The sequence below is a fragment of the Mus caroli genome, unplaced genomic scaffold (assembly GCF_978045245.1).
Source record: "Mus caroli unplaced genomic scaffold, Mus_caroli_1 scaffold_4, whole genome shotgun sequence".
In the NCBI taxonomy this organism is placed as follows: Eukaryota; Metazoa; Chordata; class Mammalia; order Rodentia; family Muridae; genus Mus; species Mus caroli.
In genome coordinates, this window is record NW_028227259.1 from 143,550,753 (window position 1) to 143,563,644 (window position 12,892).

The following is a 12,892-nucleotide window of genomic DNA, read 5'->3' on the forward strand; positions in this document are numbered from 1 at the left end:
CATGACATAGATGTGTAGGTCAGAGGTCAAAAGTTGCACTCACCTTCCACCTGGTTTGGGACAAGGTCTCTTGTACCACCTGGGTATGCCAAGCTAGCTGGTCTGAGCTTCCAGAGCTTCTCCTGTCTACCCCTCCCACTTTGCAGTAGGAGCCCTGGAATTATATGATTGATACTTTGTCTGGCTTTATGTCTGGAGATTTGAACTCAGGTCCTCACATTTGCATGAAAAGCATTTTACCTGCTAAGCCAACTCTCCCCAGCTCAGTGTTAATCACTTGAAATCACCAGAACAGATTCTTATCTACAAAAGATTTAGACAGAGGCTCCCAGGTTGGGAAGGGGTTCTTCATTGCACATTTAATAGTTCATGCAGCACTTGGTGACATAAATAGGGGACGGAGAAGCAGGGCCACAGAATCCACAGATAGTCCACAGTGCAGGCACGACACACATGGCCAGGGCCACACAGCGGGGAGCTGATGGTCAGCTGGAAGGGTCACCTAGACGTGCACAGCGGGGCAAGAAAAGGTTGATCACACTGTCTCATGACATGCCGGTCACCCAGGGGACACTAAGCAGTTGTGGACACTCATGTGGCCCTCGGGTCTGGCTGGCTCATATCACACTCCATGGTGGATGGTTTAGGGATGTGGGGTCAAGCCTGGTTTCAGTACATTATCCCCTCTTGTAAGGGAACAGAGACTCGGGTGAGAGGTGTTTGAAAGTCAAGGGACAGGGATTCAGGCTTTACATAGAGAGTCTGGGAAGGCTCGAACCTACAACTTTAACTAGCAAGTTGGAGTTCCTTGCTGTTCCTTGGGGTCTCCAATAGGCAGGTTGACAGAGTCATGGCTCCTGGTCTCCAGGAGATGGGGACTCAGCCCAGACTCACCACGTTTGGAAAGCCCCACCATCAGCCACACTTCCTGCCCAATCTGGGCGTCCAGCCAGTAAGGGGTCACGGGCTTGGCCAACAGTCCTGACATGAGGTCAGGGTGCCTGGCCTACCCGGAAATGGACTTCCCAAGCGCTGTGAGAGTAGAGAGGGCTCAGCCACCACCTCATGACTTTCTGAGGCCATAGCTTAGTCTCTGGATAGGAGGCTAGGATCAATTTGGGTCCCTCAGGGGTCCTTCTGAGAGTTGGGGACAGTGGGCAGGGACCAAGAATGCCTTTCAATCTCTGTTTCTTCTCTCAGCTTGAGTGCTCATTTGAGGACATCTCTATTTGAGGACAATCTGTTTTACACTTGGGCCTAGACCAGAGAATCTTACAAGGACCAGGGACAGTGTTCTGATAAACTCCCAGCTCTGGGGGAAAGCTACAAGGGTGGCCACAGCCCAACTCTTGAGACCTGGCAGGACACAGGGCCAGTTCAAGTATGGGGATCAGACAAGAATTCCCAGAAGACTTGGAGAGAGGGATAAGGTGGCCCCAAGATAAGGCTGCAGGGGGAGCCAGCTGTCACTGTCCTGGTCTGGGGACGCAGTTGCCTCTTGCCCTTTGTTTTTTAAGAAGCACAAGATGGTTATTTATTCCAAAAGTGAGTCCAGAGAAAGGGGAGGCTCCAGGCCAGGCACCAGCCCCACTCAGCTACTAACCAGCAGCTCCCAGGCCTCTGGCATAGGAAATGGGTCACAGGGCCCAAGGGTGCAGGCGCAGCACAAGCTCAGACAGTTAGGGAGATGAAGCTGTTGTAACGCTGGATGTTTCTCTTTAGAATCTCAGAGCAGGGGCCTAGGACACGCTCAAAACGAGGCCGGTCTAACTTCACACACTTGAGGGGACCCCGGGCCACCACAGTGGCCGCACGGGGCCGATTCAGCAGCAGGGCAATCTCCCCTGGAGGAAGGAAAGAAGAAAGTCAAGGTTCATGATAGAGGATGGCCTTCCTTCCCAGGGGGATGCAGGTAAACCTGTCTCTTCATTTCCTTCTTTCGTTGAAACAGTGTCCTATATCTCCCAGACTGGCCTAGAACTCACTATGGAACTGAAGATGACTTTTCCTAATCCTCTTGTCTCCTCCTGAGGGTTAGGGATTACAAACTGCACCACCGCCAATGGTATATAGGGCGCTGAGGATTGAGCTCATGAACTAAGATCTTAACCCTGGTCTTGAATGGTGTGTGTGTATGTGTGTGTGTGTATGTGTGTGTGTGTTCCTAGGAACTAAACACAACCTCATGCATGCTAGGTAAGCATGCTGCCACTGAACTACAGCCCGAGCCTTTTAAAAATTATTATTATCATTATTATTATTATTATTATTTATCATTTATTTTGAGACAGGATCGCAGTAAGTTGCCTAGGACAGGCTTTGAGCATGCCATCCTCCTGCCTTAGCCTTCCTGTAGGATGGCAAGCCCTGTACAAGCAAATGCAAGATCCAGCCTAAACTCTTTCCTAGTTTAAGTATGTCCTGGGAAACACTTGGATAGAGTACTTGCTGAGCATGCACGGAACCCCGGGTTCAATTCCCAGCCCTGCATAAACCAGGAGTGGTGAAGAACACCTGTGGACCCAGCACTCAGAAGGTGGAGGCAGGAGGATGGAAAATTCAAGGTCATCCTTAGCTATACAGGGAGTCTGAAGCCAGCCTGGGCTACATGAAACTCTGTCTTAGCACACACACACACCCAATTACATGTTAATTATCTGAAATTCAAGTTTAGTTAGCATTGTCCTGTGATCTGCCTGGCAGTCCCACATGCAACAGACGCTGTGATGTGGTCCAGGCTTCCCCATGACCTAGTTCCAGCTGTAAGAACATTCTAGATGCACTCAGGCCCCTTTCTCGACAGCTACAGGAATTAGCAGCTTGTGGTCCTGGGTCTCTCACCAGGACTCTGCTTTCCCCCAGGTCACAGCTAGGCTCCAGGACTACTAATCCTGTGGTCTCGGGCCAGTCCTGGACCTCAGTTTGATGTGACTCCAGCTGAGGCCTCTGTCACATGGCCTCATGTGACATGCATGTGGCTTGCCCTAACCTCCAGATCCTACTCTGGGATGTAAGCCCCATGCAGCTACTGACCCAGGGCCCCAAATGAGATGCCACATCTTGAGTGGTGAAACACCCAACTCACCAAAGTAGTCCGAGGGTCCAAGGCGCCCCACTTCCACATACTCCTCATTGGGGGACCGTCGCTGGAGGACTGAAGCAGTGCCCTATGGGAGAAGGGACAGGTGAGAGTCAGCCAAGTATGCGGGTCAGCTGTTAGAGGGACATGTTGGAAGCTGCTTGTTAGGGTACATAATATTTTGGGGATTCCTTGCTTAGGTGGGCATGTGAGGGGAGACCCTTGTTGGAGAGTCACTTGGGGAGTCTGCAGTAGGAGCCACTGCCTGTATATCCCTTCTTTCCAGCTCCTTTCCTCCATATAGATACAGTTGCTTCCATCCTTAACTATGCTGGCCTCTCTTTCCTCTTTTTGGGTCCATCAGGTCTTCTGGGAGGTGAACCCCCATGCAATCTGAGCTCTGAGTTGTTGTGGTTGGCTAGTATACCCTCCCAGATACCTAGAAGCCTATCCTGTCTGAACCCCGATTTTACTGACACAATGGAAGCTCCCTCCAATAGGGACCTACCCAGAGCCTTCCCCAGAGGTCCTGATGGTAGTGGTAGGGATGGCCCCAAGGTGCCTGTACTTTGTCCCAATGCTGAGAGCTGACCTTGGACTGCCGTTTAAGGACAATGAGCTGTCTTAGTCACGTTGAGGGGGGCTCTAGGGAGGCAGGGAGAAGCATGGTCTCAGGGTCAAACACCTGCTGAGCTATGCAGCCCCTCCTTACTCCTAGGAGGGCAGTGGGTCTGCAGATGAAGCTGGCTCAATGATTAACAGAGCAGCTGCAACAGGTCACTGGCCCCTGGGAACATTAAAGACAAGGCCAGGGCACCCCGAGGCGTCTGGGCAACCAAATGCCTCCCATGCTCACGCAGCCAGCTACCTGAGATGGCCAGCTACCTGGATGTATCATGGCTCCTTTTAGATAAGTCCTTCCTGAGTTAGAGTCCCCACCTGTCACTTTTGTGGACCAGGAAGATAGAGATGCCCTTCAGCATTGCCAGTAATTCCCAGCAAGGACAGCAGAGCTTAGCCAAGTATGGTGAACCTAGCATCCCAGAATTTTAGGAAGCTGAAGCAGGGGGATTGCTGTGAGTTTGAGGTTACCCTGGGCGACACAGCGAGACCTTAGCCAAAAATCCTGCTCATCAAACAAAAACAAGGCCAAAGCAAAACAACAAAGACAACAACAACAAAAAAACTCACAAGAAGGAGAAAGAGAAAGAGGAGGAGGAGGATGAAGAGAAGGAGGAAGAGGAGAAAAGGAGGAGAAGAGGAGGAAGGGGAGGAGGAGAAAAACAGGAAAAATAGAACTTTGAGGTGGCTCTGGGTAAAGTCACTTGCAGCCAAGTCTAATGAGAGATTCACAGGGTAGAAGAAGAGAACCATCTTCTAAAAGTTGTCCTTTAACCGCCACACATGCACCATCTCCCCACAGATAAGTAAATGCAATCTTTTTTTGTTTTAAAGGCATCTATTTGAGATGTAGAGATGGTTTGGTTTAGTGCAATTGCTGTTATTCCAGAAGATTTTCATCCCTGTCGGGTGGCTCACAACCACCTGAAAAGTCAGCTTCTGGGGAGCCCATGCCCTCTTTGGACATCCACACCTATGTAGCAGACACAGACAGACAGACACACACACACACACACACGCCACACACACTGAAAAAAGGAAGGGAGAGAGAAGAGAGCTAGAGAGACAGAGACAGAGAGCTTGGGGGTGGGTTCAGGTATGGACCGAATCTGTCATGGCAGCACTCAGGAAACAGGTGCAAGGATAGGAAGTTAATTCAAAGTCATCCTCAGCTCCACAGTGCATTCAAGGCCAGCCTGGGCTACATTGAGACCCCTTTCCAAACACGACACAACACAACACAACACAACACAACACAACACAGGGACTCTGACACTGAGCATCACAGTGTATGGGGCCTACCTCTGAAGAGCCAGAGTTTAGCTCAGCTCCCAAAGACACTGATCAGCCAGATCCCTGAGGCAGGCAACTGCCTACGGGCTTCTGCATCCCATTTAACATCCACAGAGACTGAGGCCCAGGGATATTGAGAGGTTCCTGCAACCTGGGAACTCCTCAGGGCCTCTGTGTGGGTGTCGCTAGGTCTCCAGGGCCACCAATCATGCCTAGATATCGTGGTTCCCACCCCACAAGTTCACTCTCTAGGCATAGACAGCATTGCATGGCAAGGTGGGCTTCATAATCCAGGCTCACTCACGCCCAATCTTGCCACAGCCTGGCTAAATGAGTGACTTCCAGGTCAGCAGCTGGTGCCCACAGTGCCTGGAGTCCCCAGACACCCTGAGCAGTCCCTGCAGTTGGATCCCCAACCTGGCTCCCAGGCTTCTGCATGTTTATGAATTTGGCTGATGGATGGAGTGGGGCATGTAAACATGAGTGCACTCCAGGGCTGCCAGTGTGTGCAGAGAGCACAGGCAGTGTGCTCAGGGAGCACAGGCAGGGAGCACTCACAGGGAGCACTGGCAGGGAGCACGGGCAGGGAGTGCATGCTTTTCCCCAACAGAGGAGAGCCCCACCTGTCAGGACTGCTCACAGTGGTGAGTTCCTGAACCCACACAGGCGAGGTACTCTGACTTTTCCAAGTTAGGGCTGGGGGACAGGTGGGGCTTCCTGTCTTTAAAGTCACAGCTGGAGGTGGTGTTGGGGAAAGGCTAGTCTGTGCTTACTACACAGGCTTGAGGACTTGAGTCTGACCCCTCAGTACTCCCACAGAGTTAGACTTGGTGACCCAAACTTATAATCTCAGTGTTTTTTAACTAGGTAGTGTTCCTATACATTCACTTCCCCCCTCCACAAATAATAAGATGTCTCTCTCTCTCTCTCTTTTTTAAGCAATTCATTTGCGTTGGAGCAATGGCTTGGTGGTTAAGAGCACTTGCTGCTCTTCCAGAGGTCCTGAGTTTAGTACCTAGTCACCATGGCAGCCGCCTGGCAGAGATAAAGGCAGTCAGTTGGATCTCTAGAGCTCACTGGTTATCCAACTTAGCCTTAGTGGTCCATCCCTAGGCCAGTGAGAGGTCCTGGTCTTAAAAACAAAGTGGACAGCCTCTACATTCACTTTTATATGCATGCACACACATTCCTCCCACACTCAAACCCACCTCCATACACATACACATGTCCAGGTAAACACAAAGCCAGGGTGCGGTATTCTGGCCTGAGGAGCCTGGTGTGCTGCGATAAACCGGTCACCCCAGCACTTACTTCTCTCCTTCTACCATGTGGACCCTGCGGATCAAATCCAGGTCATCATGCTTGGTGACAAGTTGCCTTAACTCACTGGGTTATCTCACCAACCCCTCATCCCAGTATTCTCAGACAGAGGCAGGAGGATCTCAACTTCAAAGCCAGCCAGAGCTATATAACAATGTAATAACACACACACACACACCAATACAAAAAAAATCAGAAAGCCAACTTAATGTTGCTACATGCTAACAAACCATCCACCTATTCACAGACCTAGAAAATAGTTGGGGACCTTAGGGATCCCAGATTGTTCTTACTTCCTGTCCTAGGACCTCAGCAACATGCCCAGTCCCCTCTCAGGCTGGCACAGAAGCTCTCATGGCTCTGGGAGTCACCACATGCCATCTCTACATCACTAGCAAGTAAGTAAAGGGAACCCACATCCACCTCAGATTCTTCGTATGTGAGCTTGGGATGGTCACAGGAACAACCAAGAAAGATGTCCACAGGGATGAAATGTCCATGAAATCTCTACATGCAAAGGCTTGGAAGAGAGAAGCGGCCACAGTACTCCCTGTATCTCTCCAGTGTGGGGAATGCCCAGGCATGGCCCTGCCCTCAAAGGATCAGCATACAATACATGTTAGGAGACAGAACAGAAAGTCAAACTGTAGGTGCAGACACGGGACCATAAAGGTACAGTCGGCATGGCTTAGACACAGTGCCCATGGTGTTGAGCTCCAGAGGATAAAGGGAACCAACCAGAAATGTGGAAGCCTCCCACGTAGGGATGAGGTGGGAACAGGGAGGAGGTGAGAGTGCCAATGGGAGAGCAGAGTGTCAGCAGGGGACTCCGTGCTTCCCACACAGAGCTAGGCATCCTGGCATCCTTGCAGGAAGAGGGGCTTGGCCTGAAACCTGTGCTGTGGGTTCCTGTGTTGCTGCGGAACTCTTTGTTATAGCAACTCTTTTGTTGCCCTGACTAACACACTGCCTGGAGCTTGACCATCCTCACCGTAAAGCCCCGTGTCTATGAAGTCAGCAAGCACTATGCTCCGTCTACACACTCCCAGATACACTAGAGACAGGCTATTGTCTCCTGCCATTGAAAGCTCCTAGGGAGAAAACAACAACAACAACAAACCCACTCCCAACTCAAGATCCAGCCTGTGTCCCTAGAAGCCGTGGAAATGGCCAGACAGACATCCTGGAAGACACGTTGAGAGCTCAACACTGGGAAACACCCATACCAAATTGCTGGCTCATAGTCTCCAAGTTCCTCAGGGGAAGATCCCAGTCCAGCTGCAGATCTGCAGCAGACAGCCCAGAGGTGGTGCAGGGAACTGTCACTCCTGGGTGCCTATGACAGGGTCTGCTTACAGACACTAAATTTCCTTTTAACTACTGTGACTTTAAAAAAAATTTTTTTCCTACAACACTAAAAGGGAAGTGTGACTTTCCTAAGAAGGAAGCCAGTGGGGGGCCATGTGGCACCCACTTCTACAAGGCCATGTCCCAGGCTTCCTCTTTCCATGTCTCACAGACCCGTTTGTGGCGATGAGAGGCTGAGTGTCCTCCTCAGCCGCTCTCCACTTTATTTTTTGAGACAGGCTCTCTCACTGAACCTGGAACTCACCAGTTCAGCTAGACTGGCGGGCCAGCAGGCCCCAGGGACCCTCTTGTTTCCATCTCCTCAGTTTTGAGATAATAGGCACTCGTCACCACTCAGCTTTTAGGCAAGTCCTGGGGATCAGACGCAGGTCTTCTTGTTTATAAAACAAGCCCCTCATCCACTAAGCCATGCCTGGGACAGTTCCCCAGATGTCCGTTAAGATTCAAAACATGGTAGCTCGAAACTGAGAAGCTTGGCTTTCAGAGGTGGAGTTGAGGGAAACCAGATCCATTTTAGGAGCCAGTTCCTGGGAGGAGACCGAGAAGAGACAATGTTTGCCTTGCTGGTTCTCCTGGCTGCTCATCACTTACAACCTTGGCCCTGAAGCCCCTCCGTCTCACAACTTCCACCTCTCCAGAGAGAATCAAGCAGTGACTGGGACCCTCACCGCTGCTGGAGAGATCCTTAAACATGCAATGAAAACCAAGCTATGGGCTCAGACATCAGGGATACTGAGGAGATAGTTTAGGAGCACAGTCAACCGGGTCTGGCCTCAAAGTGACCATGGAGCAAGGGCTACCAAACATCAGTGCAGAAACTCTCCAGAGAGTGAGCAACAGCCAGCAACAGGCCAGGGTGGGAGCAGAGAGACGATGAGGGTGAAGGAGGGATAGCATGGAGAATGGGCAAGCTTAGTGTTGGCACTTGCATTCATCTTGAGGGGCACAAGAAAGGCTCCCAACTTAAGACCCCTGCCTGGAGCCCACACCAGCCCAAGTCCCTCTGAGTCCAAAACCAGCCAGAGACCAGCAAAGGAGTGAGGAATCAAGAGGCATATGTGTGAGAAACACCCTGCCTGTGAACATCAAGGAGTGAGACTGAATGGGGAGGAGCTATACACACACACACACACACACACACACACACACACAACCACACACATATACACACAGTCACACATACATAAACACATACACACACACACAATCACACACAAAATCACATACATATACACACAATCACACACACATAAACACATACACACACACTCTCTCACACACACACAATCACATATACAAAATCACACACACACACATACACACATACCCACAATCACACACAAAATCATACACACATACACTGCATTGCACATTACACAATCACACATACACACATACACCCATACACACAATCACACATACATAAACACATACACCCATACACACAATCACACATACATAAACACATATACCCATACACACAATCACACATACATAAACACATACACACACAATGACACACACACCCAAAATCACATACATATACACACAATCACACACATATAAACACATACACACACATACACACACATACATACACACACACAAAATCACATACACACAAAATCACATACACACATACCCACAATCACACACAAAATCATACACACATAATCACACATACACACATACACCCATACACACAATCACACATACAAAATCACACACACATACACACACATGCACACATACACACAATCACATGCACATACACACATACAATCACAGACATATACACACATACACACAATCACACACATATACACACACATACACACAATCACCCACACATGCACACACAATCACACACACACACACACACACACACACACACACACACACACACATTCTGTGCGCTGAGGCTACCTACCCTTCTCCCCAAAACAGGGAACAGAAGTCTTTTTTTTTCTTTTTCTTTTTCTTTTTTCTTTTTCTTTTTTTTTTTTTTGGCATTATTTAAAGAAATATCTTTTAAAAGAAATCTTAGTTTCACTTCCATACATGGAAATGGGTCTCACCACCCATAAATGAAAAGTGACACAAGCAATTGGAGACAGGTGCAGAAGACTGCATTGCAGACATGCCTGGGGCCCAGGGGAACAGGCATGCCCATGGGGACACAGGGACAGTCACGAACATGAGGACACACATGGCCACAGGGACACACTCCTATGCATGTGGAGATATGCGTGCACACAGGAATCAGTACCCACAAGGGAATGCAGATACACACATGGACCCTTTGGGGCTTATCCACACAAGCTGCTCCCAGGCTATGAATGGAGGGTAGCCCATTCCCTACAGGAATAAGATCTGCCTACTCCAGAGACCCCAGAAAGAGCTCCTAATGGGGGCGGGAGATGAGCCCACGAGTAATGAGGAAGAAGATGGTTGTCCTCGGTGTCATGAGACCTGTCCCACTCCGGGGATTCAGGCCTCACCTGTGGCTACTGTGGGCACAAATCAGTCATCGGCTTCTGCATGGATGCCAAGACAGAGTACTACTTGCAAACTTGAACACACAGGTGCAGACAGAGCCTGGAGGTTGCCTCCGCCTGGGGAACACATTCCAGAGACCTGGTTTTATTTTTGAGACAGGAGCTTGCCGTGTAGTCCAGGCTACCCTCAAGCTTTTAATACTCCTGTTGCAGCTGGACAGGGGCTAGGATTACAGGGTGGCTCCCATGTCTAGCTTCCCACAGCCCAGCCTGGCCAAGGGTGACACTCAGCTTCTAAGTGTGTTGGCTTTGGTTGTTTTGGCTTGGGCTTTGGTTACGAGACAAGGCCCACTATGTTGGTGATTTATTCTGTAGACCAGGCTGGCCTAAAACTTCCAGTCTTCCTGTTTCAGCTCCCCAGGTTCTAGACCAGTAGACAGGCCACAACATCTAGTTTAAACATTTAAGGTCCCCCCACCCCCCGGAGATTGAACTCACAACCCTGCACATATAGAATTGCAATACAATGATCGCCACAATTAACAGCCTCCCATGTGGAAGCTGCTTCCAAGTGCAGGTCCCCCACCCCCAGGCCCATTCCATGCAAAGCTAGCCTGCTGCCCCTCCCCACACCATGTGATTTTTTCCCCCCTGGAGGTCCTGCTGGTTGAGTAGCCTCTCCTACCTTAAGGAGCCTGGGCTCTCATCTGCGAAGGTGCCCTGCCCCGCCCTCCCCTCGTGCCTCGCTCGGCTGCCTGTCTGTAACATGGCTGGCTACAGTCTGTCCTTTTGACAACTGAGCAAACACACCAGCCCGGTGGGCGGCCGGGTCAGCTTTTGTGCCAGTGTTTAATGGCTCATCCGTGAGGTCTGGGCTGTGGCGGAGGCACGGCCCAGCAGCTCCAGTGGGAAAACAGACATTAACTTGGATTCTGGCGCCGCGGCTGCTCTCAGGACAGGGACAGATGCCAGCGAGGGCCTGGGGACCATAGCTCGAGGCAGTCAAATTTTGTGTGAGAGGGTCCTCTTCTGCAGAGCCAGTCTCTGTCACAAATATCCCAAGGCTGGGTTTGTCCAGCAGGTGTATAAACAGTGGCTCTAACGAAGCTCCAGAACTCCAGGGCATGTAGACATGGCATGCAGGGGTCAAGACAATGGTGGAGGCCTCAGAGTGAGATGGTGTGGGGGTAGCACCTCACCATTTGCTAGGCAGGCTGCACACCAGCCCTGCATACAGACAGCCTCTGGAAAACTCAGCCAAGCAGAGGGAAAGCTAGTGTACTAGACTCGCCCTGGGTCGCAGCTTCCTGGGGGTGGGCATGAGCCTGTGAGCGCCATCTGTGGAGCCCGGGGCCTTGCCTCTTGGGCGAGGCCTAGTGTTTGCTTCTGAACAAATATCCCAGCTCATCCTCAGACCATCCAGCTCCCTGTATGCACAACTCCTGAACTATGGTTCCCAGCCCAGACGACTCCACGTCAGTGGCTCCATCCCTGCTGACCTCCACCAAAGCGCCCACATCCTGGCCACCATCATCAGTGACCTTTATCTTCTCTGACCTCCCCACTTTGATGGCCCACTGTCCTTGTGAATAGTGCCCCGCCCCTGCTACCCTCCCCCATAGATGGACCCCCTTGCTGACCCATCCTACAGATGGACCCCTCTTGATAACTTTTCTATAGATGGAAACCCCCTTTGTTGATCTCCCCTGTCTGGGCTGACACACCCAATAACCCCTGCCATCCAGAAGTCACTGAGCCCAGGGATTCTGTCCCTGTCACCTCTACCCACCACAGTCCACACCCTACCCCATCCCATCTGACTTTCTTCCACCTCTGCCCAACTAACAAAGAGTTCACAGGTCACCTTCCATCTATTCTTTGCAGCCTTTGAGGGTCTCCCCAGAGGGTGCTGCCACAACTAACTTTGCCCCTTCATGTCCTGACAGGCTGGATGTGCCTGGAACCCTTCTCCTCAACCAGCCATGGTGTCTCGAGCCCTGTAGTCACCTTGACCAAGTGAGTCCCAAGACATGGATGCCATTTATACACCCTTATAGATTAAATATACCTTCTCCTACTCCTACTTAGAACCCAGGAGATCCTGCTCCAAGGATGCAAGCTTGTTCTCCAAATGCAGCTGGGCAGGGCATGTACAGGTAGGCCTTTGATTTGTGTCAACAGCCTAGAACTAAGGTCCCACATCTCTGAGTCTAGAGTACAACAGGTGCCTGGTAGGCACAGCTTCCTGTCTCTGTCATACTAGTTTTCCTTGCTAGAGATGAGGGCGCTGGCGAGTCCTCCACAGGGAGCCTTTCCACCCGACATGCCTCCTGCCAGATGGGAGAAACTCAAAGGGAGCCCTGTGGGGATCTGGCTGTTCACTCAGAGATCCATAGCCACCCCAATGACCAGATCTCAGCTCTTCCAGCCCCAGAGGAGATCTACCAGCTGCCCCAGACTGCAACCCCGTGTGCTGTGTGTGTGTGTGTTCACACAAGTGTATATGTGTACCCAAGAGTGTGGTTGCTGTTTAAGGGCTCACGTGCATGTACTGTGTAAACATAGTGTGTGTGTGTGCTATGTGCACAAGTATGTGAACTTCTATGTGATACTGTGTAGGTATTTGGGCTGTGTACACACAAGTGTGCATGCAGTACAGGTATGCACTGTGTGAGTGTGCATGAGAGAGTTCCTGCTGTTCTGTGCATGAATA

The 12,892-nt window shown here is 50.7% G+C and overlaps 1 protein-coding gene across 2 annotated transcripts in view; it reads right to left on the reverse strand.

Annotated features, from left to right (window-relative positions):
• Positions 1-342: 342 nt before the first annotated feature.
• The window catches only part of Prkar1b (protein kinase cAMP-dependent type I regulatory subunit beta), a 115,283-nt gene continuing 102,733 nt past the window's right edge, over positions 343-12,892 (reverse strand). For both annotated transcript variants that reach the window (XM_029477559.2, XM_021162955.3), the window contains exons 10-11: positions 3,086-3,167; positions 343-1,844 (exon numbers count right to left, since the gene is read on the reverse strand). In XM_029477559.2, coding sequence (XP_029333419.1) covers positions 1,672-1,844; positions 3,086-3,167 — 255 coding nt within the window. In that variant the 3' untranslated portion in view covers positions 343-1,671. The remainder of the gene's footprint in view (positions 1,845-3,085; positions 3,168-12,892) is intronic.